This window comes from Maylandia zebra, linkage group LG7, assembly GCF_041146795.1.
Source record: "Maylandia zebra isolate NMK-2024a linkage group LG7, Mzebra_GT3a, whole genome shotgun sequence".
NCBI classification, from domain to species: Eukaryota; Metazoa; Chordata; class Actinopteri; order Cichliformes; family Cichlidae; genus Maylandia; species Maylandia zebra.
The window spans coordinates 63,438,708-63,454,049 of NC_135173.1; the positions used below are offsets into that span (position 1 = coordinate 63,438,708).

A 15,342-nucleotide genomic window follows, 5' to 3' on the forward strand; every position below is an offset into this window, starting at 1 on the left:
AACAATAAGTAGATGGAAATTAAAAGACAACTTTGTAATTATTGTTTTGTATCAGTATATTCAAATAAAGCCTGTAAATCCTGCCTGTAAAATACAATTTGTGTGTTTATGAATGAGTTTAGTATAAATGGCGGTTGTCCTCATACTTCAGAAATATTTACAGACAGGTTATAGAGCACTGATTTGGTTAATATATCCAACTGGTAACTTTATTGGGTCATGGTTTGCTCTGTGGGAGAACTGAGGACGTGTCAGTGGGCCATCTGGAGAGTATTACAATGGAAAAAATGTTGGATTGACCAATGGGGTATAAACTGTCGGGGTTATTTCTAGCGCTCACTGTCTCTCTTTCTCCCCCTCCTCTGTTGGATGGTTCTCTCATACCTTAAATGCACAAAAAACAGAGTGTAGAAGGGTGGGCGAGAGAGGTAGACGGAGCAACTAGAAGAGAGAGAGACTGGGAGGGACCGTGGGTGAGGTTCACTTGGATCCAAAACCCAGTGTAGCAACAACTTATTAGAGAAACAAGGCAGAACGTTCTGGAGCAACAACTTTTCCTGAATAAAGCAGAAGAAGAAGAATTCAGTCACTTACGGAATCTGGGATTGCTTTTAACACAGCAAAACTGTTGTATGCTCTCACTTTGGAGAACTTTTACTGAGCTCTGTGCTTCAGGAGTGCTCCGGAAATACAGGAAGTGGTCTCATTAATACTGACAAGTTTTTCAGAAACAAAAAGACTAAAGTTTCCCTGCAGCTGCAGAGGCAGTGAAACTTGGGCTGACTACTCTGGCCAGACTTATTGAGTTTTAGTCATGTCGGGCATGCTTCCCCTCTTTCTCGTATCTTTGTGTCTGATCGTGGGCTCAGTCCAGAGCCAAAGCTCATCTCAGGATGCCTTTATAATCCAGTACCTGGAGAGGAGACTGGCTCAGATGGAGGTAAGCTGATGTTGGTTCTTCTGTTTCACGTCAACTACATGTATGTGCATCTGGCACGAGGTCAGAGACACAAAGAGCATAGACTCAGCCCCCACTTATTAACTGCTGTTTGTAGTGTTACTCACTTTGCTTTGACATTTTGCTGAATGGTGCAGTTCAGTTCAGAAAATTTCCTCTTTACTGCATAATCTGATCATCTAGAGTTGTGGAAATCTAAATGAGGCAACAAAAAATATCAGTCAGTATGTTTTTCCAATCTATAGAAATACAACATGTCTCATTATGGTGGGTTTACTACATTTTGAAGGACTTTCAGGTACTAGCTTAGTCTGTTATCAAAATCCAGAAGTTTTGCAGAACTGGAGCAAATAGAGAAAAGACTGATCAGTGAACTTGTGCAGTTAAAGAGTGTTTGGCTGGAGGCTGTCAAGATACAAATTATGCCAGTTCCATCATTCTTACTGTTTATGCAGCGTGGGATTACAGAACAGCTGGAGCCAGCCCCAGCTGTCATAGAGCGAGAGGGAGAGAATACCCTGTACAAGTAAAAGAAAGAGAAGAAGAAAGAAAGAAAAAAGTAGGGAGGGGAACAGAAACACAACTAAATCAACATATGATGTAAGCCCCAGACATGAACACTAACACTTAACAAAATGTCAGACAAGTGAGCACAGGAGAACCAAGACATAAACACAGAGGCTAGACACAGGCAACATTAAGGGCAACTGAAAACTACTAATAGAAATCAAGACATGAGCCAAAAGGCAGGGCTGCAAAACTGAAACTCATCTCTGGAATAACTATAAAGCAAAAACTGAACTCAAACACAAAATGATGTCACGATAAAGTTTCCAGTTTATTAGCAAAGAAAAACCAAACCAGGAATCCAGAAATCCAACAAACACAAAACTTGCTCTGACAAAAAACGGGGGTGAACTGTGCAATCTGTGGAGGAGAGAGAGTGTAAGCGAGTGGTAGTGAATGAATCCCAAAGCAGGCAGTCAAAGTCTTCAGCCTTACTTTTGCTGTGATATTTCCATAACCAGGAAGGAAGAGTCCATACTACAATCCAGGGCACTGGGGAGTTTGGCAGAGAGTGGGCAGGTGGTAGCGGTTAGGAGGGCACGATTTTCTGGTTCCGAAAAGCGTTTGGAAATCACCAGGAAAGAAGGCTGGAGATCACGGACCGGTTGAGTTGAGTTCAGCTGACAGCTGGTGGGCACCGAAGAGGTGAAGACAATCTGGCGATGATCTGCTGCACACGGCGCTCTGAAATACTGCCCGCTACATGAAGAGCAGCAGATCAGGTGTGAAGGAAACCATCCAACTCCCAGACCCTTCCAAAAAAAAAAAACTATTTCCACACAAAACAAAAATAAACAGGAATGCCCTGATCATGACTTAAAACAGTGAAACCAAGAATATGAAACTGGGATCAAGACAATAAAGTGTTTCTATAGATATTCCTCATTTGGTTTTTTGATGGCAGTGGTGGTGAATCCTGTCTAACACTATGTTTTCCAAACAAGGTTGAGATCTGGTGACTGTGTAGGCAATAGCAGAGAATTCACACCATTTTGATTTTCATTAAACCTTCAGTAAGCCTCCATGCCCTGAGGCTGAGGTCACTGTCATGCTTAAACAGACCACTATGATGTGGTCCACTGTGTTTCATCTTAATAGAGGTGAATGCTAAGAAAAACTTTGTGACACCTTCCATTAAGGGGATCAAGTGATCATCAAACTAGATCCCATCACAGTGGGAGGCTACAGTTCAGTTTTTACCTCTGAGCCGTAAAAGGGCCGATGGGGTATTGTCACCCTGCCTGGCAGACGGCCGGGTGGGTGGGTGACATGAACAGTGAGAGGTCAACTTTTCTTGTGAATGCAATAACTTAAAAACAAAGCAATGCATCAAGTGCTATTAATGTACAGAATGAGTGGAGCAAGACTTTGTGGTATTGTTCCTGACCAAGTAAAATTTACGTGAACCTTTTTAGGTTCCATCAGTTCTCAAACTAAATATTCTCATTTTAACTCCTTTTCTCATGAAACCAGGAACGCCTGAATCAGTGTGAGCAGAGCACCACAAGCGTCACCCAAAGAACCTTTGACCTTTCCAGTGAAATCAGAGGTTATCTGTCTACACTCAGTGTTCTCAGGTAACATATGTGAAAGATCTCCTTTACAAAGTTTCTCTCAGTACACACTATTTAAATGAAAAATGAATGAAACAATGACAAATTTCCAAGAGACTGAATGAAATACATGAAATAAGCACTGTTTTGCTGTACAGATCAGAGGTGAAGAGCCAGATGGACGGCATGTCTGTACGTGTAGACCGGATGGAGAGAGAGCTGGAATATTTGGAAAACAAAATTCCCAGTCAGTCTGAAATTGAGATGGAGGAGGCACTGCTGGAACAGCAGATAAAAGCGGCAGAACTCGACCTACTGAAAAGGAAAGCCAAGATCAAAGTGCAAAATGGTGCTTAAATAAGACGAGATATTTAAAGGTCCACATAACATAAGTTTGGAAAATAGAAAGAAACAACAAAATGTTCATTCCTGCTTCTGTGCTTTTTCCAGACTGCAGCACTGGTCTGAGTCAAATCAAGTCTCTCAAGATTGTGAAGAAGGCAGGAGACACCTATGGTTCCTGGTTCAAGGACCCCTCGGAAGGATCAGCCAAGGTCTCTTCTTTTTTTATAGATGATGAAATAACTGGTTGTTTGCAGCAGAGGTAAAGCTGTCTTTCCTTCTGAGCTGCACTCTTCTGTTTATCTTTCTCTCACTGTCGCTCTGTTAATGGACACTCACTGATCTGTTCTCTGAATAATCAAAATGAATCATGCTTTTGGACTATTTTGTCCTATGTGATTGGATCAGCTGTTATCAGATGACCACCTGTGATGGAAATGGCTGGCTTAAGGTGATAAAACCACATACAATTATTACCAACTGAGCAGCTTCCCTCCATTCAGCAAAACATTTTAACATCTTTGAGCACTCCTCCTGGGACTGAACCAGGAATCTTTGGCTTGTTAGGCAAATGTGTAAGCTATATACTATGGAGCTCCTAATAATTAATAATTCCACCCAGATGTAAATGGGTGGGTGTATTGTAGCTATATAAGATTGGCCAACAGAATAAAACCACCTGCCCACTATTCTGGAGCTGAACTTAAAAGCTGAGGCCTGCAGTTTATTGATTGGCCACTTGAGGCTTGTTCCAACAATTCCCATGGACTGCTGTGTTAAAGTGGCAACATTTAGTGCTTTAAATGAACATGTTTACAGCTGCATGATCAGGTGTGTTAACAGACTGTCCAAGAAGTCTTTTCAAACTTTATAAGTGAGTAAAATTCTATTATTTTATTTAAATGTTAGTTAGAATAAAACAGTGTCTGCGGCTGTTCACACATGCACCCTACACATGTACATTACTAACCACACCTACTGGCTTTCGGTAATAAACTAACTTTTCTGTGCAAAAGTAGTTTTTCTGGCTCTAAACACTTAATATGATGCCAACCAAAATGCTAAAAGCTTTTTAAAACAGCCTTTATACAGTTTTTCATAAAGAATAGAATATTAAGCTGAGCTGCAAAATCTCAGCTTGTCCCAATGTGAAATCTTTCAGATTTATCTGCTCAGCGGAATTCGTAACGACACCATGCTTGAGTACGTTTCCCTGCAAAGCTTCACAGAGAGGACTTCATCTCCAGCAAAGGTGGTGCAGCTGCCTTTCCACTGGCAAGGATCGGGTCATGTGGTCTACAATGGATTCCTCTACTACCACAAAGCAGATACAACAAACCAAATAGTGAAGGTTTGTAAGTGATTTAGCAAACATGAATGTGACGTTGTTCATGTGTACTTCACATCAAGGCATTCTTGTGTTGATTTGCACTCTGTGTACAAAAGGGGTTGATTAAAGTTGTTCATGTCGCTTGGCAACAGTTCCTGGATACAATTGCAGTTTACCAGTTTGAGACTTCATAACAGGGAGCTTAGTCACTGAGGAGTCGGTCTTGTTTTCTTTCCTTCACTTCTGTGTCAACTGAGGTCAGTGAGCAGAGAAAACAGTTTTGTTCCAGTAGAGCTAAAGACTTTTGTCAGGATACTTTAGGGGGATTTGAAGAATTTCCAGTATTTTATTCCATTAATCACAAATATAATACATGTCTGTGAGGAATGTCATATTTGCCTCAGTTGTACTTAATATCACTTTCTTAATAGTAAATAGTAAGCAATGTGGTGTCCCTCTCATTGCCATGCAAGTGATTCTGACCTACTCTAGCTGACATGGGAGCATTGCTAACACAGCTAATTTGTGTAAGGTCGCTCATGTGTGCACTGGTTTTCTTTCTTTTTCTTCTTACAGAAGCCTTCTTTAAGTAGTACATAAAGTAACCACATTTTGATAGTACTTGGCTTGTCTGGGATTTTTAAAGCCTTTGGTTTGTACAAGCCAAGTACTAGTCACCAAAATTAAATAGTCTACATTAATATTCAATTCATTTTATTATTATTTATATACCACCAAATCACAACAACAATCGCCTCAAAAATGCTACTCTGAAATGAATCTTTTGTAAGCTTGTTAGCATGCTAACGTTAACTTTTATCTTAGTCCAGTTTCAACATGCAGTACCCTCCAACTCTGTGCTAATAAAGTGACTAAAATAGCACACCACTGTTCACATACTTTCAGTAGTTACTCAATCTAATTATGTGGTTAGATAAAGTGACTTAAACAAAAGGCCCTCTATGCTATAATGATGTCCATTCATATCAATTAAATTCCTAAAGGTAGACCTGCTGAATGGCACAGTGGTGGACAGCATGCTTCTTCCAGGAGCTGGTCATATGCCTGTTTACAGTCTGAACCCTAACACTTACCTGGACATGGCTGTTGATGAACTTGGCCTCTGGGTCATCCATGCAGATGCTGAGTATGGAGGAAACCTGGTCATCACCAAACTGGAAATAGGTAAAGTACTACTCCTGCTACACATACACAGTTCTGTGAAAAAGGTTTTGAGTATATATATATATATAATAAAACAAGCATCAGAGTGGTTTCTGATCCGTAGACTGTATTGAAAAAAAAAAACTTTTTTTATGGGCAACAGGAGGCGAAATGTACGGGAAAACAGGCATAACCTTATTTGCTCTTTAAAAACTTATGCGTTTATGCTCTCAGGTCATTCAACAAGTCAGAAAGGAGGACTATACAGATCTAAAGGTCTTTCAAAGTTTTTCTGTACATGGGCTGCTTGTTCACTCATTCTAGTTCTTGCTCCTAACAGTTTTCAAAGGAGTGCTTTATTTATTTATTTGGACAAGTGGAGGTCAAAAGAACACGAAAGGCTAAAAAAACAACAGCTATTGCAAGTGATTACTAAAAAAATTGGAAAAAATTCTGGTAAAGACCTGATACAGGACCTGAGAAATGCATTTGGCCCTGCAACTGACCCATTTACTGTGCAGTTTATCATTACCATAAATGGTCTCATCAAAGCATAAAAGTATAGCACGGTTTTGATTCCCCATGCAATAATATCTGTAAAGCATCTGAAAGGAACTGGCTTCATTTTTCAGCATGACAATGATCCCAAACATACTGCTAATGTAGTAAAAGCATACCTGGATAGAACAACACACAATGCAGCACTATCAGTCATGGATTGGCCTTCCCAGAGCCCAGAAACATTATTTAAGCAGTATGGGATAATCTTGAGAGAGAACATAACAAAAGGCAGCCAACATCAAATGTCCTTCAAGATGCCTGGAGAACTATTCCCCTAGACTACTTAAAAAAATAGCAAGAAGGGTTCCCTAACATAGAGTTCAGGCTGTGTTGTGGTCACAGCAAATATTTGCTTTAAAACTATAAGAACTGCATAAACTCTATTTTTTCCTATATACTATGTAAATTTAATAAATGCACCTAAATTGCATATTTTTTGGGAAATGACTGGTGACTCAAAACTTTTGCCCAGAGCAGTAAATCCATCTTTTGTTCCCTCTATGGTTTGATCTCGCCACTTACATAAAGCAAGAACATATATCCATTCAGTCCAGCTTTGTTTCTTTATATGTTAGGAACCTTGGCAGTAGAGTCTGTGTGGGACACACAGTGTAGAAGCCATGACGCTGAAGGAGCTTTCCTAATATGTGGCACCCTTTATGTGGTCTACAACACACGCTATGGAGGACGTTCCACCATACAGTGTCTCTATGACATCCATGACACCATTCACAGGTTGGCTTGTACACATGCACATGCATGCACAGTATACACCTGCATACATACATACAGTATCTACATGACAAACCACTTTCTTTTCCCTGTGCCATCCCGTTCCCTGTGCAGCAATGAGAGTCCTGTGATGTTCTTCCCGAAACGTTACACCAGCCATAGCAGCATCCACTATCACCCCGGAGACAAGCAGCTGTATGCCTGGGATGACGGCTACCAGACGATTTACAAAGTGGAGACACGCAAGAATGACCAAGTCATTGCAGACTAATATTACAACAGTGTTAATATACTGATGTTTGTTGAGGACATAGCTGCTTCGCATTGTAATGTACTGGGTACCCCTTAAGTGTAATTATTCAACATTCCCAAGAAAAATTGCTCTACTGGTGTTGTTGCTGTTGAAAGATGTGGTAACCAAAGAAATGTTTTAAAATGTTTAATTTTAATGTGTAGTTCAAGGAAAGATGTATTTTAACCTAAAACAGGGTTGTTTTCTGTCTTGGTTTACCAAAATATAAGATTTACACTTTATGATTTTTGTGATCAAAAAACCTCACCATAACGATGTTATCACTATATTTAGAGAAAAGTTTTATGAGGCAAAAAAGCAGAAATTCAAATAGAAAGTTTGCATTTAAACTCAAAACTGCCATTAACTGTGCCAACATATATAATGCATGCTATTTTATGCGAATTTCTGACCCTATACTGATTTGCTGATATCAACTAGGCACCCCAGTGTTAAAATATGACAAGAGGCAATTCCAGAACAAGTTTTAGTGTGTGATGAGTGGGGTGTGAGAATGTGTTGGTTAATTCTGCATCCTGTATTAAAATCTCTATTATCACTTGAAAATCATGCAAAAAAAAAAAAAAAAAAAAAAAAAAAGCACGTCTAGGAAAGCTAATCATAGGGTATTTTATAATCTGCTGTTGTTTAGTGCTCCTTTGCTGGCAATGGATGCTGCCTTTATCACTGTGAAGGGTTATAGAAATGAATTCCATGTCTAACTGAAGCCTTTTTAAGCATTGTACTTTATACTTTGTAGCAACACAATAAAGAGCATTTACATGTCAGGGTTTTCAGTATGTTTTTCAGAATGATGAATTCCATCTTAAAAACTGTTTGAAATATGTAACGTAGAATATGTCTCTGTCAGCTGAATAGCTGAGTTCTCCCAAAAATGTTGGCATTATTTCATTGCTGAAGTTGGTCAACAGTCTACCCAGTTGTTAAAATCTTCCAATCCCTCATGTATACGTTGCTAATATAGTAGTATTGTAAAGCTTATTTATTGCACTTGAACACAGTAGAATTACACAAAAAAAAACCCCTACTTAAATCAGTATTGAAGACAATGAGGAGTGAAGATTCGCGGAGGCAGAGCAAGGAAAGGACAACCAAATGTCAACATTGTATATTCTGCAAACAGTAACAAAATAGTGCTGGAAACTCTCATTTCATTTACACTACACATTCTCATCGACATCAAACATTATGCCAAAAAGCAGATTCAGTTCATGTAAGTGTTGAGATGAGTGATGAAACGTGTCTCCCACTGAAAACGCATCGTCCAGCTGAAGAGAATCAGCTTTCTGGGATTTCCTTGCATTTATGATTGAGCATGCATCAAGACATCAAAGAATAATGTTCTCAGTTTACGCAGAACCAGAGTGCATGCTGCATTCATTCTCTGCACATTTGCATCTTCTTGTAGAATGCTCTTAAAATCAGAATCTTAAGAGGATTTACTTTTACATTATCCAGTTCTCCTCAAAGTACAGCAGGCATTCAGTAAGACTAGACTAAAACTTCAATACGACACATAAATTGTGGAATCTGCTTTTTACAGATTGTGTTGCCATAATCTGCAACAAACGTTATTTATTAGTTTGATATAGATGAAGGTTCTATTTTGAACTGTTTGTGACTTTTAGTGTGAGTGCGCTGAGATGGTTGGAAATGCATGTGAATCAGATGTAAATAGTGCGACAGCGCCCTCTCTTGGTTATGACCGGTTATACGTTTACCTTCGTTGTGTCCCCTTTGCATTAAAGTCTCAGAGTGGATTACTTCATTTCCCTTGTTTTAAACGTGATAGAAAATGGTGATGTAAAAGATAGTAATAATTAACTGTGACAGAATAAATATATTTCATTTATTTGCAAAAAGTCAAAGTCAAAATACTGATAATAAACCACCATTTTCAAGAAGTTTCAAGAACTTTGCTCTTTCTTTTTTTGCTTTCCCCATTAATTATCACATGGCCTAACAGGTGTACTCGGGGACCCTTAAGGGCCTGACCCCAGGGTGGAGAACTGTGAAAATCAGCTCCATGCTGACCAGATACATTCGAATACTGCGTTTGCTTCAGTGCATTATTATTGTTAAGTCACATTTCACTATATATATCAGGTCTTAAGCTTCTTTATCTTAGAAGAATTATATTGTTGTTTGATGTTTAGTCATATAGATTTAGAGCATTTTCGCATCACTCATTTCAAAGTTTCTGATTTACCCGCCCATTTTCGGTTGGAGATGACGTAGGGAAAGGGGGCGGTTCCAGAGCGGCCGGTTACTTTGACTGCAGCGGCAAGAAATCATTTGGACGGTGAATTTCACTTTTCCTTTTTGGGAACGGATGAAGTAGTGTTCGAAGGATTTTCTCATCACCATGAAGCGGAGAAGCAATACCAACGTCACCAGGAGGAGTTCAACAATTAAAAGGCGCAGTGAGAATTTGCGTTTTGATGAATTCGGCTTTGCTCTCACTAAAAAAAAGGACCAGAAACTTCATCACCGGTGTCACGATTACAGGTGCGGAACAGGTTCACGATACATTAGCTCCCGTTTAAGCAACTAGCCTGGCTTATTATGCTCCTCACCCGAGTCATTTACTCCTAAACGCCAGTTATTTCAGTATTCACTGTCTCAACTGTGTTCTTTAACTGTATGATTTTAATCTTGTTGTTAAAGTAAACTAATCACTTCAGTAAGTTATAGTCGTGGTAACATTAGCTGTCGGCTTTAAGAGTTTCTAACTATCTTGTTCTTAAAAGTGTAAACCTCGTTGTATTAATAAGGTTAAAGTCTTTTAAATTATTTATCGCCAACTGTATTGATCCATTTATTAAATAGAATCTAAGTTCAACAAGTTGCTGAAACAAACAAGAAAAGCTGAGTTAAGCGGAATATTTATAATGTTAGACAAAGCTACTCTGCTAAAAACTATTTCAGGTGTACCTTGCAGGCTTACATGTCCACACGTCATACACGTGAAATGATAATGAAAATGCAAAAATCTCTACTTGAATACTTCCTTCAGTGAGTATTGTATTACACTCTGACTAGCTGCAGTCATGGTTTGCCAGACACTGAGCACTTAAAGCCCAGAGTTTAGAATTACTGAAAATGACAGTATCTGTCTGATTGAAAAAGCTGATGAATCAGCCCAAGCTCACCATGTTGTGTTGTCTATCAGCTACCCCCAGCTGAGCTCAGTGAGGGTGAAAGAGCTGTGTGAGCTGCTCAGCTACTGGAATGGAGCCAGCTTTATCTGCAAGAGCCAAGTAAGACTTGTATAAACTACAAAAAGCACTGATGAAAATCTTGTGTTTTGCACATTTGGCAACCATTCGAACATGCTTGTTTTCTTCGCACTCTTGCTGTGTTTTCAGATTGAGCGATTTATCAAAATGGGTATCCCTCCAAGCCTGCGCGGCAGAGTATGGAAGTGCCTGCTTACCACTGATATTTTGAGAGATGCCAGTGACTTCAACTACCAGGTAATATACCATGTGACATCCAAAAGAATGAAATTGCAAAGCTGCACACTTTAACACTGAATTGTCATCATAAAGTTGCCCACAACGGTGTACAACCGCTGTAAAAAAGTATTTCCATGTTTGCTTTGTTTGCTTTTTATTTACTGGTGGAACATTCTGGCTTCATGGAACATGTCTTAAACAAATATAATTTATATGGCATATTTTTATAGATTGAGCAAAAAGATGGAATTGCGCAATATTGAGGGGGGAAATATTTGTCAGACTGATATCAGGACTGCTGGCCATGTCACTGAGTTAACACTTTGTGGAAAGGTGCATTGTCACCCTAAAAAAGTAACTTCATCTTCACCAAATATATTTTACAATAAGGAAAGGGAAAAGGTGTCCAAATTATGAGCTTTGAGTTTAGTGTTGATGTCATGCTTGCCATCTCCTCTGGCTCTTTATCTGGCATCAACCCCTTGTCACATGAGTGGAGGAAAGTCCCTTTTTTCCTTCTCACAATCGGTGCAAAAGTACCAGACAAAAGTATGAGCATCATCTCTTGGCCAATATAGATTGATGATTCATCAGTGAGCATCGCTTTCAACTGCAGCCCAGGATTGTTTCTCTTTAGCTCACTGTAAGCTTATTTTCTTCTGTGTGCAAGTTTTATAGCTCTTTGCTTTTTCAGCTGAGAGCTCTCTTGATGAACTTCCTTTAAATCACATGCAAACTACAGACTAGTTTACATATTTAGGTTTCTGCAAGTATTATTTGCAATGTGATTCCATAATTTTCTTTTTCATCTACTTGATGTAGAGAAGGACAAAACATGCTATTAATTAAAATAAGTGAATTTAATATGGTTTAGGTTTGTTTCGTGAAGCCAGAATGTTCAGCTCTTAAACAGAAATAGTTTTGAGACATATTTTTGATTTCTTTATTTGCTGCAAAGTAAAAAAGTTGAATAAACATCCTCCAAGAGTGGCGATTCCATATATTTTTTTCAATCTATCCGTTTTGACCAGGAATTTTAAAAGAATTTGGCTACCATTTAACTTTAGTTGTGTCATTGAGCCATTGATTAGTCTTCCTTGGAAAAAAAATGCTGGCAATTTGCCAAAGAAAACAACAAAAACAACAACAAAAATCCCCTCATTTCAGATTTTAGATGTGTTGACTAAATATTAGGATGGTTTATACTTTTTATTTGAAAATAAATTACAAATACTCCCATGAGATCTGGGCACTTATTTCGTTTTTAGTCATTTTTGACATTTCTGCAACCTTGGAAAATGGATGAGAAATGTTTCTGCCCAACTGGACATGAATGAGAAATTCTTGTGTACCTTCACATTACGTGCAGTGTCACAGGTTTGAAACCCATGTGCTTTTCCAATGATATGTCAGATTCAGATTGTACTGATACTGCAGTGTGTCACTGCGGGAGCAGCTCCAAGTTTTCCACACAGTAGTTACTGTTTGAAAAACATTTTATGTGAAACAGTGGCAGCCTGGAAGCGCACAAAAAAGAATAATTTTGCAACTTCACTGTATGAATTCAAGTGAAACAAAAATGTGTGAACAGCTCGTGAGATGAAGTTGCAAAGAAGGGGATAAGTTCTACATCTGCTGAATCAAACCCAATTTGGCAATTAAGTAATGTTAACTAGCCAACATTAGTAGCTGTGTTATTTCCTGTAACACTAAGCAGTAGGACTGCATCATACAATAACTTGGCTAACGATAATGTTAGCTAAGCACAGGCCTAGAGACCTGCAGCCTGTAGTTGCTGAATCTCACTTAATTAACCAAAAATAACTGAGAAGGGGGGGGAGAGAGAAAATATCTCTCCCCTTCTCCCTTCTTTACTTGCAACATAATACCAAATAAGAAAAATGTATTTGTTAATTACCTCTCTGGTCGATTCACTAGTGGTGTTTGAAAAAGGTCTGTAAAACATAGTTTTGCAATATTTTGCATGGTGATATTGTATCGATACAGATACACCAAATATCAGTGTTTTATTAAATAATTTAAAGTACTCTGAGAATAATACAAACAAGAGGGCTTATCTCTTGCACCACCATCCTGAAATAGTATTAGTTACACAAACTTGCATTAAATTGATTCAATGAGGGGGGGGGGGGGAAAGCATCCAACACTGAACATACTTAGTTTGACATACCTACCTTCTATGTCAGAGAGTGCTAGAAGCTCAGTCAAACAAGTAAAATAGGTCAGCAAGGTCCTTGCATCTACACAAAAATAAATAAATCTGTGGCTGCCAAGTAGAGTTGGATGTCTCGAGACCATTTTACATGGTCTTGGTGTTGTCTTGGTCTCGGATCCCTCGGTCTTGTCTTGGTCTTGCTGTCTCAGTTCAACATAGTGGTCGGGAGATTTGGAGTCAACAGTATCCATGACACACAACGTAATGTTTTATAATGTGTCATGCGCAAAAGCACCAGCTCTAAGAGCCGTGCTTAGAGTGCTTTGTAGTGAATCAGAAGAGTCGACTCCCCTTGAGCGAGAGCCAGCTCCTCACTTAATTTCCTTTCGCTGCTCAGCTCTCACACAGTGGCTCAGCTATGCTCCAAGCCCTCCATAATGTGGCCAATCACATGCGAGGATATAGGATAATATCATCATGTGAAAAACAGAGGGTGAGAGACGCGACAGTCAAGTGGAGCGTGTGTCTGTCCCCTCAGTGAGTGAGTGAGACATTAGACAGCAGTGAGGAGGACTGTGCGAGTGTATCGCAAAAACACATAAATATGCCTGACACCCGTAAACGAAGCAGCATCTGGCTGCAGTTTAAAGACTTTTTTTGTCTCTGTCTCAGTCTTGGTCTCATCTCGACTTTGTCTTGGTCTTGATACTCTCTGGTCTTGGTATTGTCTTGGTTTAGGCGGTCTTGACTACAAGTCTACTGCCTAGTCATTTTTGGGGGGAATTTTTTTTGTAACTTTCATTGATCCATTTTCTTCGGCTTATCCAGTTCAGGGTTGCTGGAGCCTACCCCAGCTGTCGTATGCTGAGAGTCGGGGTGCACACTTGACAGGTAGCCAGTCTGTTGCATGGTTACCACACAGCAACAGACAACATTTGGCCAATTTAGAATTGCAAATTAGAATTAGAGAGATTGTCAAAGGTTTGCAAATAATTGCTCTTTAATTTATATATTCAGACAGATTGCCAGCATGTTGCCATCAGTCTGAATGACTCGAGTCAACTGGCTGCCAGCTGGTTTTATTCTGATTATATTCCTATATAACCGGAAGGTTGCTTAGTGCAAATTCAGTAGTTAGATGTGAATTTCATTTATTAAAGTCAATAAAGAAGAACATAAAGACCCTGCTGTATCCACTGAAATGCAATTTCATGGATTAACAATATACATAAGATAACAACTGAACTTTTTTAAAATGTTTGAGCCAATACGCTCTTTACCTAACACCCTGTTTTTTAATACCCTAACCCAGCTGCTCTGTAGAGCCTCAATGCGTTCAAATGCCACAGTTTCATTGAAGTTTTATTCATCCATGTTACTCTGCATGCATTTAGTGTCTTTCTCCTTCAACCATTAATGTTATTGATGGATTTCTAGCCAGAGTATATGTTGTATTCTTTTCAACAGACATGTTTGTCTGAGGTGCGAGGACCTTTGGTCGACCTGGGAGTCAGTGAATACGGCATCTTGTCTGCAATCACTACACTGAGCGACACTCAGAACAACCTGGGCTTAAACCGTCAACAGTCCACCAGCCCTTCAAAGCCCCGCTACTCTGTCGATGACATCACACTCTTCAGACAAATCGCCCTGGACCTTCGTGAGTTCAGACACTCACTTTACATAGTGTTTCTGTATGTTGCACCATGTGTAGCTGAAACAAATAAAAGTAATGCACTTCATTTGAAATGGTCCATGCCAACAGAGCGTTCCTTCCCTACTCATCGGTCCTTGATGGGAGAAAGTCCCGAGGCCATCGAGGGTCAAGCGAAACTCTTCAGGGTCCTAATCGCCTGCGCCAAATACAACCCAAAGGTTGGATACACCCAAGGTAATGGGACGAATGACTGAACTGTTTGTGCATGTTTTCACTTCCCTGCATTTTAACTGGATATACTATAGTGGTACCCTTTCCTTTTGTCTGCCTGTGCTACACAGCAAATAATATCAATAAATTAGAAACATTTTATTGGTCTTATGCTACATATTGTGGGAGATTTAAACCTAACACTGTGCTCCCTCATCAGTCAGCACACTTTTTTTGAAAGCTGCTTCAGTTATTCTATAGATACCTGCAGTACATCATGTGACCACTTGATGGAGGTAGATGACCTTTTAATACAGAGCA

At 39.3% G+C, this 15,342-nt stretch overlaps 2 protein-coding genes across 2 annotated transcripts in view; both read left to right on the forward strand.

The window, feature by feature from the left end:
• Positions 1–407: 407 nt before the first annotated feature.
• olfml1 (olfactomedin-like 1) lies at positions 408–8,287 on the forward strand. The gene is made up of 8 exons (XM_004569376.6): positions 408–940; positions 2,999–3,102; positions 3,237–3,427; positions 3,529–3,632; positions 4,583–4,771; positions 5,755–5,935; positions 7,051–7,210; positions 7,322–8,287. The coding sequence occupies exons 1-8, from the start codon at positions 815–817 to the stop codon at positions 7,476–7,478; spliced, it is 1,212 nt and encodes a 403-aa protein (XP_004569433.1). The 5' UTR covers positions 408–814; the 3' UTR covers positions 7,479–8,287.
• Positions 8,288–9,546: 1,259 nt separating this feature from the next.
• Positions 9,547–15,342, forward strand: part of si:ch211-266k8.4 (uncharacterized) — a 62,703-nt gene continuing 56,907 nt past the window's right edge. Inside the window, exons 1-5 of the mRNA XM_004569417.5 lie at positions 9,547–10,028; positions 10,693–10,780; positions 10,889–10,996; positions 14,622–14,814; positions 14,920–15,045. Of these exons, the coding sequence (XP_004569474.3) occupies positions 9,886–10,028; positions 10,693–10,780; positions 10,889–10,996; positions 14,622–14,814; positions 14,920–15,045 (658 nt within the window). The 5' untranslated portion in view covers positions 9,547–9,885. The remainder of the gene's footprint in view (positions 10,029–10,692; positions 10,781–10,888; positions 10,997–14,621; positions 14,815–14,919; positions 15,046–15,342) is intronic.